We start from the raw sequence: 19,642 nt of genomic DNA, 5'->3' as shown, positions 1-19,642 counted from the left end.
TACAGCCCCCAAGACTTTTAGAAAAAGACAAATCATGAACGGAATCAATGCTGCAGTGCCTCACACCCAAGACTACTGTACTATATCTACTGTATAAAGGACTTAATATGTTAAGACAAACCATATACCCAAGTGTTCAATTTCTTTAGTACAATGTATTATGTACATATGTATTATCTTGCACAATACAGCCCTAAATAAACTTTTTTTTAAAGTGTAAAATACTCACATACAGTGGTTGCATTTTTATTTTTTTTTTATGTTTTATTGTTTTCAGCATGAATCCTGGGTGTATTCCTTAGCTACTTCAAGGACAAAAGAAGAAATTGAATAAAAAAAAGCACTCCCAAGAGAACTCACAGATAATACTACTCTTAGCAGTTAAACCATAAACCAATAAGGGCTAGACATGCACGAGAAATTTTCCAGGTGAGATTCAAATCAGCTCGTAGTTCAGGTTTAATTGGATGTGTTGATTTGATTGAAGAGTTTGTCCTTTATGACCTGAGACATCAGGCCGTGAATAGCCTCTATGGTTGTCTTGCAGCTAAAACAAAGCACAGTGGAAAACTGAGATTAGTAATTACCCCAAAACAGATACAGTGCAGACAGAGGTGACATTTACACTGGTATCAGCAGACTTCAAATTGCACTTAGCAGTTATTTTTGGGTTGGTTTAATTAATGAAAAGAAAAAAGTAATAGAAAGGCTGGAATAGGCTTAGAGTTAGATGAGTTACAATGTTCTTTTTCAGTTTCTTTAATCATAATACTTGTTATTCAAAAGGTATAAAACCCTCTACATCCTACATTGAGTGATAAATCATAAATTGAATCTAAAAGGTGAAATGAGTACAAAGTCCATAAAAATAAAATAATCAGTAAAAGTTTTAATAATAACGTAAATATTTCAGTCATTAGCCATTTTATCTCAATGTAAACTCAAACTATGGGTATTTTTCTGAAAATTTGAAGATAAATCAATTAATAAATACATAATTAGAGAGCTGATAATATATGACCAATAAAAGCTTGGTTGTAGACTGAAATTAAACATTTAACAAGAATTTAGAATTCAATTACATATACAAGAATTTCATTTAAATATGCTCCTGTAATGTTTTGTTAAGATACAAAGAAAAACTGTTCTACCAACAAATTCAGAAGTTGCACAGTGATAAAACATGCTCAAATGAATTAGAAGTTCTTTTTCCGTCTTTAGGGAGATAAAATATTGAGAAAGCAATGGGAAGGCAGGCTATAGTACTGCAATTATACTGCTCTAAATAAATAAAATTCACCTGGTAATTGTAAAAATATTTACCTATCTCTTGTTGCTTTTGCCAGTTTGTCCTCAGACTTCCTGTCATGCGTGTCCAACCCGAGCATGAAGCTGCCTCTGCCCAGCTGAGCCTCCGACTGCTCCAGCTTCTCCGACAGGTCAAACACCTGGCCTGTGGTGTAGTCGGAGTTCTGACCATCCAACGCACACACACACACACACACACACACACACACACAAACCAATTCATGCACAATTTGCAAACAAAAGCTCGATAACAAATTTTTCCACAAAGAACAAGATTTTTTTGCAGAATGGCAACAAATCTGTCTAACAACCCATAGGAACACTTTGTGCTGTGGTGAATGAAAAGAAGTCAGGGGAAAGTTTGCTTAAGGTGAGGCCGTGTTTTTAGTGGAAAAGGTAATTAAAACACAATGACACAGGGGCCCCTGACTTGGGTGACAGTGTAGCAACTGACAAAGCCTGTCACCCTTGGAGCAGCTCCTTCTTGACATCTAGTCAATTTATCTTCATCCAGAATGCCAAAGAGCTAACTGTTTGGATAAGCCTGATGCCTATTTAGGCTGTTTAGTCAAGCCCGGGACAGAGTGACTGCAACCACAATGGGAATTCACATGAGGGGCTTTCGATCTTTGGAATGAACTGCGGGGGCAAAGGAGACGATCCACTGTGAACCATGACGCCATCTATATCACTGGCGTCAGGTCCAACTTTAATACTTATCTCCTTTGTTAAAAAGTTCAAATTAAGCTTATTACCAATATCAACAAACAAAGGCACTCTGCTAACAGGCTGTAATAAATCACTACATCACAAGCTGGTGACCACACGTCTCAATGAGTTATAGTGTAATAATTAACCATAAATCAAAATGTCAAACAATTAGCGAATATTTTGATTTTTGAAGTTGCCGACATACCGTGAGCAGACTTGAGGAGCTTAAGGTATTGACCCAATATTTATTCCAAAGGAGTTCCAGGAGCTTTCTGTCGAGGGATGACTTAAAGTAAGTTACCTCCAGGGCATAATACCTGCATGAGACAAATCAATGCAAAAAACATGAGACATACTGACACATGCAAAGAGCACAACTGTGATTCATTCACAAATAATTTACATACGGTACTTGTGCAAGTATTAAATATGGTGATAACAATGTAATTTGTTGAATATCAACACTCACTGTTTACAGTGTACACCAAAGTCTTCAATCTTGTTCAGAGGGATTGTCTGATATTCGGAGGGTCCTTCATCAGGAGGTTTGTAACCCTGAAGATTAAGAAGAGGAAAAGCTGAAAATAACAATGGAAAAAATCATTTCTACACTAACAAGAAACTAATAAACAAGATTGTCAATAAATTACAAGATCACACACTTTAAGACATATAGTACAATAAATAGACAACAATAAAAACAACCATAAACAAAAAAAGAAATTCTCCACAAGCCTTGACAGCAAATAATTTTAATACTTCAAAATGTTGGAAATACTGCTATATTTGCTTTACCTTTGGGTAGGTTCTGAAGGCGCCAAGGTTGACTTTCCCTGCAGAAATAGTCCGAGTGGGGTCGATCTGTTGGAAGCAAGATACAGTAGAACAGGAAAACGCAGTCAGGGGTCACACAGACCTCAAGGGACTACTCAAATGTGGCCACCAGGAGCCCTCTGCTATGGCTGTCAGTGTGCTGAAAATACACACTTAATTATACGACGCCCATGGCATTTAAAGACTGCTAAACCAAATGAAGTGTAAATAGCATATTTGGTTGCAATAGCAAATTATTCATCTGTACTACATAGAGACCTACAACTCATACATCAACAATCTCACCCCCTTCTCAGTTACACACGCATTAGTGTGTATTGTCATACTTAGAATGAAAATTTACATTCCTAAATACTGTTTCCAATGGCGTGTAATTAGAAATAGCTGTAAACCATGTGTTTGGCTTGAAATAACAATGGTTAATATTTCCTGTCTTACCACAACAGCCACAAAGGGCTCCTGAAACTGCTGGTTGAGCATCTGAGTGCTGACATCTATGCCCGAGAGCCAGCATCCGTAGCCTGGATGACTGTGGTACCAGCCAATAGCATTCTCCAGCCGACCAACCTGAGGGATTAGACGTAGGTTGTTACTCAAGACACAAAGCCTGAACCATTTCATGGGCTTATATAAGACCAATATTGAAATATATGAGTAGTATCATAATACTGATTGAATGTTATTTTTCTACCACTGGAGGCAAAAGTGTATAAATCGTAATTTTGTAATCTTTTTTAGGACTATGGCTGAGTTAGCTGAATTAATGACTCTGATAGACTGATTTGAACAGAATTTAAATATGGAAATAGAACAAACATGTCAGAAATAATTTGTTTAATGCATTAAGCGCAGAAATAGATGCCCGTATTGAACAATATACAGGAAATAGAGCTCAACGATATGGATAACTATTTTCAATCACACCGTATGAAATTTCAAAGTGTGATATTGCACCATAGTGATATACAGAATTTTATGGATAATCCATTGAGAAATTGTTTACGAATAAGGTATCCGGGAAGGAATATCTGCTTCTGACTAATTAAACAAATTAAATACTTTACAGCGTATGATGTTTTATCATACTGTAAAACAAAAAACACACATTTCAGTATTTCCATACAGTGGTAAAGCTATTTGACTGTTAGGTAGTCAGGATTGGAAAATCTCAAGAGTTTTGAAAAATGTATATCATCTGACGATATGATATTATCCAATTCTAAATCTGAGAAAATATCAGATGTGTGTATCATGTAAAATCATCAGGTTAGTGTATGGTTTCCTAAAACAGCTGAATGACATATACCTAAGTCTCACACAAAAACCAAAACAAACACGATTGCAATTAATTATATCTAAATAAGTGAAGCACCAGTTTGATTAATCATTTCTAAATTACAAATTAAGTCTGATGTCTCTTCAGTGTCAGTGTCAGACCTGTTTGGCATTTTCAATGTAGGCAGCCATGTATTCATAGGCTGCAGCCTGAGCGTTGACTCGGGTTTCCGTGCCTTCCACAGGTAAGGCAAAGCTGTCCATAATGATCATGGTTTCACCGTCGACCTTCCCCAGCATTAGGCCCATCACCTCCAGGTTCCCCCCAGACCGGGCATGCATCACCATCTTCAACAAGGCCAAAGCTGAGATCTTGCAGTACTTGAAGTAATGATGACTGTGGGGTCAAATAAAGACATATTCACATTATATACAATATCAAACAGTAGACTCGTATACGAATATACAGCTAGCTGTACTGCTGTTGACAAAGTGACAAACTGCTAGTTCACGGCTAAACATGTACCAGGACCATGCGATACCAGGAATTTTCTTTTAACAAACATTTCAGCTTGTTGCTAAGTACTACATTACTATTGTATACTTACTCCTTTGTCCATGGCTTCGCAGCGAGGATTTCTTGTTGTTGCTTTTTGTCATATTTGTAAATTTCATCTATGCTCTGAACTTCCTGCATGCTGTTCGATAGCTCCCATGTTTTCTGCGCAGTGCTGCTCCCCGCCATCACGACTTATCTTGGCACACAAATTAGGTCGTTTAAACTCCTATTTATGCTCGAGTAAAGCGAAGAAATGTTGTATTTTTCCAAGTATTTGATTCCGAAACAGGGCGAAAACATCCACTCTCTCAGGGAGCCATGACAGTGAACGATACCAATGCACCAGAGCGCAGTCGCAGAGGACTTTTGTAATCAAATGTTTTAAATATACACAATTTATGTGTTTATAAGCTACTAAACATGTCATCATTACAAATGTATCGGACGTGTAACAATATTTTACGGTTTGCAATATTTCTTTCCCGTGATTTATATTTGTTTTGAAGTAGAGTCACCCCTCTCACTGAGAAACATGGTATATCCTTGGGGGGACGTCAACTAACCGTTGGGGACGCACTGACATCTAGCGGTGCTTTCCAGGAAGACAGGTACTGCTGTTTAGGAGGGGTATGTGTACTTTCGGTAATTTAGTTTTGGAAAATGTTGTGGTGTATTTACGAATTGATAAAACTGAAGCGAACGTTTTTTTTTAAAGTCTTTATCATAAAATCAGTCACCAAGGCTTAAGTGGCCACAATGGCTAGACGGTAGGCTAATTTATTTGTAGCTTAGTTGTTTGTAAACTTGAGTTCCACTGTGGTTTATATTTCTAAAACTGTTAGACAAGCAATATCTGAAAGGTTACAACTGTCGAATATTGTAACAATAGTTTGAACCCAAAACGGACGCGTTTTAGAGATCTTCTTTTAATTTTATGGCTTGGTTTTAGCTACGTTAATTAGTTAGCCTCTCCTGGGAGGACGTTTGTGTCATGGTTACCCCTAGCAACGGAATGATGCTTTACGCCTTGTTGTCGGTCTAGACTAGGTTTTAGTGTGTGTGGATGTAAATAATTCAAACATGGATGATATATATTACAATGAGTTATACAAGATAATTTAACAGGCATACATTTGTTACATTGTACTTAGAAAGAGACGAAGATTGGACTTTTTTCGAGGACATAAAGAGGAAACACAGAAACTTATATCATCGCTGAAGCCGGATATACTCATTCACGAAAATTGAGGTATGTAACATATCAGTGCATTGTAAATCCCTGACAGCACTACAGTGCTGAAACATTTACTAGCCTGTATGTAACTTTTCTTCACAGTCAATGACCTGTGACACTGTAAATATGTGTCCTGCATCAGCAGTACATGGAATAACCCCTCATCTAGACAGAGGTACTGTGCAAGCCCCAGACAATGAACAGGTTGTGTTCTATGAGTATTGTGTTCACTATAACTTTTAGACTGTATATTCTGTATTTTCCAGGTGTGGGTCTTGCTTTCCTGCTAGGAACTGACTATGAAAAGAGAAAACAGAAACTTAAGCAGGAGCTTCAGCTGGACTTCAAAAATTCGCTTGCCATGGTCTGATGATGTTTTTGGAAAACTAAATGATTAGTACATACATGTTTGTTTTCAAGTTGCCTCAACTGCATTTTGTTGACCCAACACCCTAACCTTTGTTGTCATATTGTTCCTCCAGAAAAAGGATCTGAAAACAAGGGAATCACATCCCCATAGGGACGGTCTCTCCCTACCTATTGATGAGAATAAATCAGCCAAGGTGTGTGTCTGTGTATTTTGTTTGCCTAGGCAAGTACTTGGGCAAAGATTTCGTGTGTCTGAGTGTGACATAACAACAGGAAGCCAGGTACTGTAACCATCCTTGGTTGTCAAAACAGGATATTTTCCACTGGCTCGTTCACAACACTGAGGGACTTGTTAAATTGCAATGCCTCAAGTTAGGGTGATGTGAACTGTTAGTTATAAAGTGCTTTGGTTGTGCTCATAGGGCTTTGCTCACCTCTGAGTGCATATTAATAATCTTGTTTATCGAGACCCAGTGGCCTAATGGATAAGGTATCAGCCTCCGGAGCTGGGGATTGTGGGTTCAAGTCCCACCTGGGTTGATAATGATGGGTGCCTTCAGTGGGCTTCCTGAACTTTAGTGAATTACTAAATGTGTATGTTTAGTATTTGCTTTACTTACTCTATGAGTTTCAGAAATTGTGTGAATGTTGCTTCAGTTACACAGTGTTTTAAGTGAATTGTACTATACCAAAGTGTTGCTGGTGTTTATCTTGAAATACACCCCCGTGGTTTAATGTGTCTGCCAACAATTGTGTTAATTTTGATTCCTTGATTGACATATCTGAAAAGTACAGATTTTTGTAATTTTTATTTCCAGAAGGTGAGTGACTGTGTTCATTGTTTTGAATATATTATGTTAAATTCATTAATTAGATATCAAAACAGAATAAATTTAAAGCTATAAAGTAGAAGGGGTGACACATAATATTGTTAGTCAGACAATAATAGTCAGATTTAAATATTTAAATACAGAGTTGGAAATACAGCATGTAACTGGTGCCCTGCCCGAATGAAACAGCTACGTTGTAGACATGACTGCATTTGCTTCTCTCATAGGAAAAACTGAGAGAGGAGAGAAATAGGGAATACAACCTCTTCCTGCAGGAAAAAGCTCAAACCAGAAGGTTAAAGAGGGCAGCTCCTCCTGTGACTTCTAAGGTAATGACAACAGTCAATAAACAATGAAGCACATTGATTTTTACTTCTTCTTTTTTTTTTTTGCAATAACAGTAATTCTAATACTTTCCGAAAATGTGTTGTGCTACAGTATGTGCTATGCAACATTTATACAATACAATATTTACCTAATACAAGGTAAATGCTTTCCAGTTTAAACTTTCCACATTTTCACTTTCAGTCTGGACAGTTTCAACCTTCAGATGCTGCATGCATTTCTTCTCCAGCTTCTCATCAGCCCATCCTCAACACCCACACAAAAATACCCCCTCCTTTCAGAGAGCGCCCAGCATCCAGGAGAGATGCTGCCACTCTGACTGATGCTCTGGATAATGGAAAAAGGGCTGAGACTTGGGAACCAGGCTATCGAGGGCGAAGGCGTTGGCAAATCAGCAGGCCAAAAGAGCTTTATAGCTCTGAGGAGGAGCAACTCACTGACAGAGAGGAGGAGCTAGATTTCAGACACAGGAGGAAAAAGCACATGCATACTCCAGAGCCTGTGTACAAAGAGAAGAGGAGAATCAGAGAACACAGAGCTAACAGGTGTAGCTGTTTTGTTCTGTTCTTCCTAAATTTGATTTTGAGTTATACCCATGTTCTTCACTAGTATATATGCACATGGTAATATAACTCCTCTTCTGTCTGTGTTTATGGCAGAGCTTCTCTGGATATAAAGGGGGTGGAGGCCCCTGACGTTCATGATAACAACAACAATGATTGGCTTTTGAAGTCTGAGTAAGAAAGATTAATTTCTTTGTGATATTTTATTGTTGAGGCAGAGTGATCCTTGATATAACAGTATTCATATGCAAAGCTCAATAGCCAATAATATCCTCCTGGAGAGTTATATAAATTTTCTCTATCAATAAAAGAACATAGGGTAACTGTAACAGCAGACAGATACTGATTGTTTCTGCCATATCTACTTATTGCTCTTCAGCACTTTTATGCCATTATGTTGAGCTACTGTCAGTAAGTTGTTAACATGTGGGGTGGTGATCAAGGGTGAGACTTGGCCCAGGTCCAGGCAAACAATTACTCACCCCAGTTCTATCAAGGGGGGGGGGGGGATTTATTGGAGAATGGGGCTTCACTCTCCATCTCTGTGTTAGGGACCAGAAAGCTCTGCAGGCAAAGTGTAAGACAGCGTGATGTGAAATGGCGGCTGGGTGTGGCTAAGAATGAAACAGATTGCTGTGCTGTTATCCTTATCTGCTGTATAAGGGTATCTTGTGAAGTGTCTGTGTATCTGTGTTCAGTAGCCTGCAAATGCCAGACAGCAGGAGGATGACTGCAAGATCCAGACCTGCTTCTAGCAAAGATAAGGTTGAGTTTGCTACTGGACTACTAATTGGTAAATGCTAGTTTTTATTATCCTTATTTTATAATGCTTTCAGACACACGTGACTTGTTGGATTTCTTATTGAATTATGTCACTTGATTTTGATTTTCTGCATAATCTTTTGTATGTTTATAACTGTCATGCAGGGGCAACAGAAGAGCAGACAGCCATTCAGATGAGGAAAGAACGGTACATGCAAGAGCTTCAGAAACAAATTGCAGAACAGCAGAGGAACAAGATGAGGTAAGTATTTCTTCCCTAAATGAACATTTTCATGAGAGGCGGCTCATCAGGAGTTAAGGAGACAGAAACAATGAGATGATTTGCTTTGTTTTCAGGGAGAGGACACTTGAGCTGAGGGTTGCAGTTACTGGAGCCACAGATCCTGAAAAAAAGGTAGGAGAACAGCATTATAAGAATGCTATACTTTTTCTTACATTTTTCTTTCTAACATAACAATACCCTGTCTCATTGTAATACAAACATTATATTCATAACATTCCTCCAGCATCTTTCACAGTTATTAGAATCATGGAGTCATGCAGAGTAGTAGTTTAATAGAAGTGGTCTCCAAAGCTCAATACACAGTTTCTCATTTGCCACTATAACTATCATGGACAATGATGATTTGATGTTTTCAGAGATCCTTTCTAAATGCTCTTGTCTTACGTCTTGTGATTTTGCATCATCTCTTCAGCCTGACAGACTAAAGCAGTTTGCAGCTGTAAATCGCCAATATGACAACTGGATACGGGATCTTCCCAACAAGCAAGGAATGGAATCTCAGGCCATAGAGAGGGAACCAAATTCAAGGCCTAAAGATAACAAACCTATGGAGGACACAGAACAAAGAGGCCCTCTGAGAAGGTCCCAGAAGGACTACAGGACAGCTCTCAGTCAGCTGGCAGGAAACACAATGCCTGGGTCTGGGATGGAAGCAGCACAAGGTGTTCCCTCAGTGGGCTATTTCAATATGGACTATCACAGGGACTTCTCAAACATGCTCGGAGAAGTGGATATTCCAAAGTAGGTTACTGCAGCTTTCTGTTCCTATACATTAGTGAATAATAAAAAAAAATCTGCATGGTTGTTTCTTTGATTTTATTTTTCAGGGTTGCTGATGTTCCTCCTCCAGTACCTCCTATTGTAGCTAATAATTACAAGACTCCACATGATGCAGCTTATTTCTACTATGGAATAAGAGACCCACTGGAACCTAATCTTCCTCATTATCAAAGTATAGTGTTTTTTAAGAAAAGCTTTGCTTTTATGTCTTTTACCGGATGTCACGTATACTCTGTATTACTGCTAACCATTTTTGAAAGCATTTAAAAGTCTTGAGTTTTTGTATTTGTCATGATACTGGTCAACAGTGTGTCTGGTGTTTTTGTGGCCATAAAATGACTTGAGGTATCTGGCACTTTCACCTTAGATGGGAGTTATTCACATTGCCTTAACTAAACTCCCAGGCCTCTCTGCAGAGAATTACCATTTATTATGGAGCTACTTTATCACCATATCAATGGCCAAGAGGACTTGGCATAGCAATTCATAAATCTCATTTTACAGCAGAACTGATTTTATTACTAAAGGGATGTGCTGTACAGTTTATTGGACATGAGTTCAGCAGATCCAGATGGCCCTGACTTCATTCAACTGGTCTGTTTGATTACATACATTTCCTTCCTTTTTTTCATTTTACTGCCAAATTTCTGCCCTAGCTTGGGGAAAATGCAATGTTGGAAAGAAAAGCTGGCAGATGGTGGCAGCAGATAGCCGATGAAACTGTTCAATACTGTGTATGTATTATCTTGTGTTTTTGTATTCTCTTCATCAGATGATCTGCCTGGACGGGTGCAGCAGCAGTCTGGGACTGTCCAGAGTCCTCCTCAGAAAGCGCCTCCTGTTAGACCCAATTATTGCACTGAGTCAGTGTCTATGCTTCCACCTTGATATTTGCAATGGAAATGAATCAACTGAGATCATTCATTTACCATGCACAATTTTAAACAATTTCAAAATGCATGCAATGACTTATTAATTGTCACTCTGTCTGCCTCTAGAGCCACAGATCAGTATCGAGCATCTCCTCTGGATGTTAGAGAGTTTCCTGAAGACAAGTCCAAGCAAAGGAAAGAGAGTGTACTGAGCTACCAGGAAGCACTCAAGCAGCAGGTACAACATCACATCTATGATATGTCATGCAACACTCTTTGGTACAACTTTTACATAATGTCTTGGCATATTTGTTAACTCAGTCAAAGGGCAGAGAGAGGCCGCAGCATAGTATGTCAGTGACCCATGTAACAGGCTGTTTCTTACATTATGATGGCAGAAGAGCCCCAGGCTTTGGCTCATTTAAAGGACGGGTTTCAGTTCTTAGTAGTAGATCATGGTGGAGTCATGGGGAAAGAAATGCTTTGTAGCAAGATTAACAGACAGACTTGCACTCCACTATATCAAGAAACAAATGTGGTCTTTGAAAGTGCATCAACTTTTGAAACATCCTAACATTCTGGTGTCCAGATCAAAGAAAGAGAGCAACGTAGAAGAAGAGAAAAAGAGGAGAAGGAACGTTATGAAGCCAAGATAGATGCTGAGATGAAAGCGTACAATCCCTGGGGGCGAAGTGGGGGTGGCGCTCCAATTAAGGACCAAAATGGCAACCTTTTTCGTGAGTTGGCTCTCAGTTTCTCATTTCTTAGGTCTGCAAAACCTGGGTCATGATACATATTTACACAATGTGCTTTAGCTACTTGTAAAAGTCTCTATGCTTTCAGATGACTCTAATCAAAGGAACAAGACTAATAAGGAGTCATATCAGAATCCTGTGTTCAAGAGTAGTGAACAGACACCAAACTTTTTGGCGAGAAATGGAGAAACTCCTGGAGTTGAAGCCAGCACTCCTATCTCCGATCAACAATCAGGTAGAGTTCAGTGCCGTGTGTCATCTAAATTATTCAGTGTACTCTCTGTGTGTATGCTATGCACCTTCTTCTTCTTATTGTTTGATTATTCTCTGTCTCACTTGTCCTTGTAGGTTTCAAAGATCAGACAATTCAACAGTCGCTCCCTGTGAAGGACAGATACAGAGAAGCCCTGCAACAACAGGTAGGCCACAGTCTTGAAATGCATTAGTGTGTGTGTGTATTGTAAAATGTGAATATAGTTTACATGTTTACAACCACTGTTGCAGTACCAAGCACTTTGAAAAAGTGTAAATGAACTCTAACTTGTGTAACTTTGTCAATACCAACAGATAGAGGAAAACAAAAGGAAGCGGGAAGAGGAGAGAGAACAAATGAGGATTGAGGAGGAGAAAGAAGAGAGGAGGATGGCAGAGCAAAGGGCTCGCATACAGCGGGAATATGAGGAAGAGAACAGGAAGCAAAAGAGGACTGAGGTGAGGAGCCTATGTCTTTGATAAGGAGAATCCAAAGCGGAGGGGTTCTCCTTACTCTTCCTTTTCTCTACTGTCTGCAGCCGAGGCAGGAGAACCATCAGGTGATCAACAAACCTGGGATCAACGGACCTACAACACATCTCCAGGACAAGGAAAAGAAGAGGAAACCAGAACAAGAGACTGAAAGGAAAGGACCTGAGTATACCAGGGACAGAGAGGAGAAAGAGGCAGAGTGGAGTTATAAGGTACAGTAAACCTGAAAAGACACTGCTACTATGCTGTTCACCACTTGTTATTATGCTCAGATATTTTGGATTTTCCTTTATCTGGTTTTACTTTGCTCTTGAAAATCACTTATTCATTTTATTAAGAATAGTGCAAAATAAATTAAGTTGTTATTATTGTTATTAACATATTTGAAATGTGATTCTACTTATAAAGGTGCAGAGAGAGCCATCTCCTCCTGTCCCTGCCCTGCAGAGGAAGCAGAGAAACCCTGTGGCATCCAGGCCTCCGTCTGTTGCGAGTCAACTTTCTTCCAGGACTGTAAGTCAATCATTCAGCAATGGGTGCATATTCTTTCACATTCAAGATGTTGTGATGTAAATATATGATAAAAAATGTTCATAATTTCCATGACAGGAGCGCATTATGTCAGCACCACACTATCAAGCAGTCCCTGTGAAAATACCCCAGCAACAAGGTAAGACCGTCTTTATCTGTACACCAAACGTCTCTTAAAAAAAAAAAATCTAATCCCTGTCTTGTAAATCATGAAAGTTCCATTTAAACATTTGTTGTACCCATCTGTGTCTATGTCCCCTTTTGCTCCCTCTGCTTGTTTTAGAGGATCACCAGGAAGTGATAAAAGAGCTGTCAGCCCTCCGTAGGTACCTGAAGAATGAACAGAAACAACTTGAGATTCAGTTGGACCAAACAGAGCGACAGGAGAAGCACTACAACCCCCCCAACAGGTAATACAGCCAGACACCCCAGGGTGTCCTAAAAGGTAATGTGTAGTCTTAAAATGAGTCATTTAGAAGAGCTATTAGATATGCTCTACCAATTCCGATCTAATTTCACCTAATACACAGTGAGATGCATTAAGGTAAAGACACAATACTAATTCTGTCTTGTTTAATTGGCAATGTTGATTTGATTTGCTATTTATATATTTAAAAAGACATTCTTGTTCTAATGAAAGTCACCCAGGTCCGATTGGCTTATCTCCTCAGATTTGTTTCAGGGACTCATTACTGAAGTAATACAACAGCATGATCCCCAACAGGACATGTTATTTTCATCTGTCTTCAGCTTGTAAATTCAGCAGGGTCAGCTGCAGTTCAGGATCCAGTAGGGATTAAGAATATTGCTGAAGGGCACTACAGCAGGACATGTTGTTGCTTTTCTTGTCATAGATGTATGTATTATGCAAAAAGGGTTGATAAAGTAGGGAAATGGAAAACATTCAGATAAATATGCTACTGGTACATTTTCTGCATTATTAGAAGTAGCTCTAAAATGGGGTTTGCCTCCTTTGCTCAGGCCCAGGAGACGTCCGAGAGCCGATGCCTTTGAGTCAGCGCATCGAGCTGAGCGGCCATCAACAACAAGAACTCACTCTGATGCTGCACGCATCAACATGCAAAACATCAGGGAGTTCAACCAGCTCAAATACAGAGGTACTAAAATACACTTTTACCAAGTAGACACAGTTTTCACTTTATAAGGGGACATTTATACTTGCTAATCAGATCACCCTCAGGGCTATAATGCGAGAAAAAGACACCCTTGGTTAATTGTCTGCGTGATCCGTATGCCTCAAATCTCCTAGCTCACAGTATAATGTGCAGTGACCCTCTGAATGCCGATGCTTCCTTCTAAATTACTCAGAGGTACAGTCATTACTGCAAGAAGATGTCACTGAATGTTCTTTAAAAATGCAGTCAGACGTTTTATGGTTATTACTTTTTTTGTGAAAATAATATATTCTCATAGCTTCATCTTCCGAAACCCGTCTTTTCATGAAAAATTAGTTCATTCTACAGAACTGAAACCAATTCAGCACCGCTTTCTATGCCAGTATATTCTGAACCAACCCACTTTTACAACTTTGAGGAAGTCATTGAGGAACCCTTTTATAATTGCCTCAGTCATGGAGTTGATGAAAGGATGAAGGAGCAGGATCATTGCAGTCTTAAACCAGCTGGGCACTGCCAGATGGTTCAGACTTTCCAGAGCTTCATCAGTCCCCCGTCTCCCTCCAGCCACACTGAAACTTTAATCTCATGAGGTCATGGGAGGCGTCCATCAGTGACAGGCAGTTTGGCAGCACGGACAGAGAATGTAAAGCAAGCGACCGAGGAAATGGCTTTGAATTCGTTCCCAGTCCGAGTTAATACAGGGGTCTGAGAGACACGCTGAGCTGCAGCTTGTAAAACCTACAAAATTGGACGAAATTCTAGTTTGTGTCTTTCAGTTCACTAAATCACTTATCAGACTTACACGTGTAAATGTTTGAGCTGTTGTCAAACCTTGATGGGACGTAGTAATGTGAAAACTGTTGATTTGTTTCTCTGAGCTTTCTGACCTTATGATTTTTTTTATTCTATATTACCGTACTAATTCTTCTGCAAGAAGTCACTATATGATTTCAACTGATTCACATACTGGACAATATCTCAAATGTCAGCTCAGCTTCCTCTGCTTACCTTCATGTTCGTCAGACACTTCGTCTCGCAAGGAGGTCCTTCACATGTACCCCGACCCTCCCACTGATGCACAAAGTCTGGACATCCAGCAGCAGGCACTTCTGCGTGAACAACAGCGCAAAATCAGGCTGATGAAGAGAGAAGAAGAGGACGGTCAGCAAACAGACGCACAATCACAAACATCTCCTCAAACTGTTGTGGTTTTTTACTAATTGCTGTCTTTCTCTTCAGATTCTTCGGAGCAGCAACAGAGCTATTATTACCCTGTAAGTTTTTATGCATTTTCATTCCGACACTCAGACTTGCTCAGCTTGAAGATGTTTCACTGGTGCCTACTTTTTTTTCTCACCTTGTCTTAGAGAAACAAACCTGGGCGCTTCATCCACAGAGACTCCATATTGCCATCTGAGACCGTTTTTATGGGTAAGCCTGGCTAAACATAGTTGGTCTCTAAAGACTGTCCCCTGTTCCTCTTTGCCTTTTCTTTCAAACAGGAGAACAATGTTTACATCAGTGAGCACCCACGCACAATAGTGGTGGGATTTTTCCCTTTTTCCAAAGCTCCAGATGTTTTCTACAAAGGTGACGTGGCTTGGGAGGTCAGCTACATGCACCCTCACAATAACACACAACAACAGCCCGTGCGCCAGGCTAATTTACCTCTTTGTCGCCGTGCCAGGCTTTTTTGTGGCACGTGCCAGCTCGTGTCTCTCTGTGTTGCAGCTGTTGCCAATGCAGGGTGCAAGGTGCCCATGACAGCTGCAGGGTGGCGATAGCACAGTGCCAGGCTTTGGGAATGATGGCAAAACAGAAATTGTTGAAAAGCTTTATGTAGGAAGGAGAAACATTCTTTCCCTTCTACCCTTCCCCACCTCTTCTCCTCTCATTAAAAAGTTTCACTGGACAGATACATTTTCATCTTTTTCACATTACACATATCTGAACTGGATGAACTTTGAGTGTCCAGCTGTAAAGAGGCGTGTCTAATGATGGATGGCTTTGGGCTTTGTCAGATGTTTACAGTGGGGATGCATGTGAAGAGCAAGTTCCCCAGCAGAGATTCCCACAGCGCTCAGCGCAGCATCAGGTGAGGACAGCCCAGCAGAGGAGACGTGACGATGATGTATGTTGCAGGTGATTTGATGCTTTCAGTACAGAATCTACTTTTCTAATTTTACAACATTAACATGTTTCTGTCAATCAGAAGACGCATGAACCAGACACTCAGTCGCTGCAGTCATCGACCAGCCTGACCAATGAGGCCGCGGTCAGAGCGCACAACAACCAGCACTTCATGAGACAAGACACTGGGGAACGTAACAGCAAACCAGGTGAGATGAAACATTTATATATTGTTAATTAGAAACTTCAGCCAAATGTTTCATTAACAACAGAATATCACACAAACAGCTTTTAGTGCATGAAATTTTAAATGTGAGATCTCAGTTAAGCTGTTAAAGTGATTTCCCACATTTCAATCCTGATTCCAAACTGTTAACTAAATCCCAAAACAAAAATATGTGTTGTGTGTATACAACATTCTATATTTCAGCCTTTACCGTCTGACTGCCTAAAGAAATGTGTGGCGAATAAACCTCTGTCCTCTCTCCAGTGCTGCAGTCTGGTGATGAAGGGGATGTCTCATCTATTCATTCTGCTCTGGAGAGGCGTGTCTCCGTGGAGACTGTTGCCACAGAGCCCTGGCTGCGGCCCGGCACCTCAGCAGCTGTAAAACACTCAGCCCGCAGAGAGAGGCCAAGCAGAGGGAAGGAGGCTCCGCCCTGGCTGACAGATGACATCACGTAGCTCTCATTACCTGATCTCCAAGGACGGGAAGCTGCACCGATGAGGCTCGCTCAACTCCCTCTTCTCTAGATGTAGGTGGCGACAGGGAAAGAATATCCTGGCTGCATGATGCTTGAATCACTTTACACTGTTTTGTATGTTAAATGTGGGGTTTGGTTTCAGAGCTTCAAAAGCTTATGCAACACCAGAGATTTCCAGCTACAAACATCCATTTCTGTCAGATTAGACAAGAACCATTTTAGCCAAAACTCACTGTGGTTAGTTTCTCTCTGCAGGTGAAGGGCATATCTGTGAATGTACCATGAATATATACACTGTACATTTGAATTTAGTTTTTTTTAGTTAAATATACACACAAGAGTATTATTTTGTAATAAAAAATGCTATACAAAATACTATTATCAGTCTTAAATTATTTAGACGTCTGTGATTCAGCGTTTCAAATCAACCAAGTTCAAAAACTTTATTGACCTAGAACCTGATTAGGATGCCAGATGATGTATTGTACAGAAAGTTGTACATAATCTTTTTTGCAACATAGAAAACTTTACATTGCTGTATCATATACATTTTGTTTTCTACATCCATGAGCAGGAATGCATCCCATTCATACTTAAAGCACAGCTAACATTTGTCATTTTCTCTATACAGATACCTTTCCCCCAAACCAAAGAAAAAAAAAAAATTAAATATATTATTAACTTTTGATTTTGTACACAAGAGTGAAAACTAAACTCAAACATGAAAACAGACTAGTGAATCAAAAGCAGCTAGCAATAGGTTGCTCTCTTGTCTTCCAGTTTCAGACGCCCAGTTATCATCTACCTCTGGTACAAACCTAAGAACATATAAAATGGAATAATTTAACCCTTCACTTTTCATGGTCTTGTTCAATTACAAATCGTACTGTATAGGACAATCTGAAGGAGATGGTACAGTCAAATAAATTATCACAAAAGTAAAATCTCCAGTGCATTCAAAAAGAGATCAAGTGCAGCAAATCCATTAGAGGAAAAAAAAATAAACAAAAATAAATGAAATCTAGTGTTATAAGATTATATTACATAGCGGCAGATCTGTACAACTAGTTTCATCCAAGAGGCTATCAATACTAATGTTAGCCATCTGCGGTGCAGACAGAAAGATCATCACTATCAATGTGTGATAAAATGTCACATTTCATAGTTACTGAATATGTCTTTTTGCATGTTGTTGAAACCATTCATTCTTAATGTTTTAAATATACAGTAAGAAGCACACATTTTTTTTGAAATATAGTATTCCTTCTGAGCAGATCAGAGATATGGGTGACTGTCAGTTGTTTATCAGTAGTTTTATCCAGTGGAGGCATTGCTACACCTTGTACAAGACATTACTTTTTTTATTGTGATATCAAGTACTCCATCTGGGCTGTTTGAGTGTATAGCAGTGTGTGTGTGTGTGTGTGTGTGTGTGTGTGTGTGTGGTGACGGGGTTAAGGGTGTGGGTGGGTGGTAGCAAATAACCGATTTGTAGGCAGCTATTTAGGCCAAGTGTTCGGCAGAAACCTGGTGAAGGACACAGAGCCGCGGAGCCACGGCGCAGTCACACAGATCGGAGGTGGAGGCTTCGCTGGAGCTCTGTGTTCCAGGCTGTTTTGTGGTGCAGCATCACTGGGCCTCGTCCCCGGCCTCCTCTCCCACCTCCGTGTCCGTCTCCTGCTCCGCGTGCGTCGGCTGAGGCTCCGGTTCGGGCTCGGGCAGCTGTGCAATGTTGAACACCAGGCCGATCCGCAGGTAAAACTTTCGGAGAACGGCCCGGAGCTCGGGGATCAGGTCGAACTGCATGATCTCACACAGCAGGGGGTAATATCTGGACGCATGAGCCTTGAACTTAAGGTGGAAATAGGATGAGAGACAGAAAGGAAGACAGAGTGAGACACATGTACTGTACAGAGACATCTCAGTGCTTGGTGCCAAGCAGAATAAAGTTAACAACTTAAAGGGATAGCTCAGCATCTTGGCAAATTGGCCCATTGTCATTCTCCCTATAGTCTTAGAAGACGCACGCTATTTTTAGAACGGTGGAGCAGAGCCGCGAGCTGCTCAGAGCTACGCTACGGAGGCTAATGGGATTTCTTGGTTTCCCTCATCAAACTCATCAGATACACAATCCAACAACTCCAAAACGCTCTGGTGGACAAGTTGTGACCTGCACATTCACCACACTATGAGATAATAACAGAACATTACAAGACGGAGTTGTTTTCGAGGCAAATACAGAGACTGCTTGCCGAAAAACTGCCCCCGACGGGAAAGTGCATCAGCGGTTTTGCATGAATTTACGAAGCTACTCCTAAGACTATAGGGATTATGGCAATGGGCCAATTTGCCAAAATGTTGAACTATCCCTTTAAAAGAACCATATTGGCTGTTGAGTGACAGCATCACTCTCTGATATCTTATGTTGAGCTCCATAAAGAGACTCAAGTGAAAACATAATATTAAACTTTGTGCACATGGGTGGAACTGTACCTTTACCATTTTTTGTTGCATATTAGTTTAAGAATTATTCTTAAAACATAAAAAAAACACACAACATGATGATTTAATCCATAAAATGCAACCAATATTGTTTCTGCTCTGCTGCACTGCTCCCTCTACAACCTTAATGTGATCAGCATGTAGATTCCCTCTTTACTGAATTTGTGTATTCATAACATGGCCACTAAGAGTAAGTTTAAGAAGAAGAAGGTTTTGGCTCCTTACCCTTTCGTCGCTGATCTTGAGCACCTTGGTGAGGAAGAGCAGCAGCAGGTTGGTCCAGGCCTCTCTGTGGCTCTCTGAGGTCAGGGCCAAGAAGTAGGCTACAGCTTCGCTGCACACACTGCAGAACACAAAAAAACAAGAAAGAAAAAGAAATGCAAAATTAAAC

At 40.1% G+C, this 19,642-nt stretch overlaps 3 protein-coding genes and 1 non-coding gene across 8 annotated transcripts in view; 2 read left to right on the top strand and 2 right to left on the bottom strand.

The window, feature by feature from the left end:
* Positions 1-243: 243 nt before the first annotated feature.
* cops5 (COP9 signalosome subunit 5) lies at positions 244-5,013 on the bottom strand. Its single transcript, XM_085763083.1, has 8 exons — positions 4,737-5,013; positions 4,291-4,525; positions 3,292-3,420; positions 2,815-2,880; positions 2,489-2,574; positions 2,225-2,336; positions 1,324-1,472; positions 244-547 (listed from the first exon to the last, which is right to left on the bottom strand). The coding sequence occupies exons 1-8, from the start codon at positions 4,871-4,873 to the stop codon at positions 460-462; spliced, it is 1,002 nt and encodes a 333-aa protein (XP_085619209.1). The 5' UTR covers positions 4,874-5,013; the 3' UTR covers positions 244-459.
* Positions 5,014-5,918: 905 nt separating this feature from the next.
* cspp1a (centrosome and spindle pole associated protein 1a) lies at positions 5,919-17,124 on the top strand. Of its 4 annotated transcripts, none has more exons than XM_085763080.1 (29): positions 5,919-5,936; positions 6,024-6,096; positions 6,188-6,285; positions 6,404-6,484; positions 7,348-7,449; positions 7,649-8,010; positions 8,125-8,202; positions 8,730-8,821; positions 8,956-9,052; positions 9,148-9,205; positions 9,507-9,835; positions 9,922-10,046; positions 10,647-10,737; positions 10,873-10,984; positions 11,336-11,483; positions 11,575-11,736; positions 11,850-11,920; positions 12,069-12,212; positions 12,293-12,457; positions 12,654-12,758; positions 12,855-12,915; positions 13,060-13,186; positions 13,758-13,894; positions 14,939-15,076; positions 15,155-15,189; positions 15,283-15,346; positions 15,937-16,010; positions 16,128-16,254; positions 16,536-17,124. In XM_085763080.1, the coding sequence occupies exons 2-29, from the start codon at positions 6,027-6,029 to the stop codon at positions 16,727-16,729; spliced, it is 3,447 nt and encodes a 1,148-aa protein (XP_085619206.1). In that variant the 5' UTR covers positions 5,919-5,936; positions 6,024-6,026; the 3' UTR covers positions 16,730-17,124. The 4 variants fall into 4 exon arrangements, with proteins under 4 accessions (XP_085619206.1, XP_085619205.1, XP_085619207.1 ...); XM_085763079.1 differs by having other exon boundaries at positions 8,727-8,821; XM_085763081.1 differs by having other exon boundaries at positions 5,920-5,936; positions 8,727-8,821; positions 11,590-11,736.
* Positions 6,758-6,830, top strand: trnar-ccg (transfer RNA arginine (anticodon CCG)). Its single transcript has one exon. It is a non-coding gene; the product is annotated as a tRNA-Arg (tRNA).
* Positions 17,125-17,178: 54 nt separating the features above from the next.
* The window catches only part of arfgef1 (ADP-ribosylation factor guanine nucleotide-exchange factor 1 (brefeldin A-inhibited)), a 53,089-nt gene continuing 50,625 nt past the window's right edge, over positions 17,179-19,642 (bottom strand). For both annotated transcript variants that reach the window (XM_085763077.1, XM_085763076.1), the window contains 2 exons: positions 19,477-19,594; positions 17,179-18,600 (listed from right to left, as the gene is read on the bottom strand). In XM_085763077.1, coding sequence (XP_085619203.1) covers positions 18,379-18,600; positions 19,477-19,594 — 340 coding nt within the window. In that variant the 3' untranslated portion in view covers positions 17,179-18,378. The remainder of the gene's footprint in view (positions 18,601-19,476; positions 19,595-19,642) is intronic.

Source organism: Trachurus japonicus, chromosome 20 (assembly GCF_045865225.1).
Source record: "Trachurus japonicus isolate A0001 chromosome 20, Traja_1.0".
In the NCBI taxonomy this organism is placed as follows: domain Eukaryota; kingdom Metazoa; phylum Chordata; class Actinopteri; order Carangiformes; family Carangidae; genus Trachurus; species Trachurus japonicus.
This window is presented reverse-complemented; position numbering and strand designations above follow the sequence as displayed.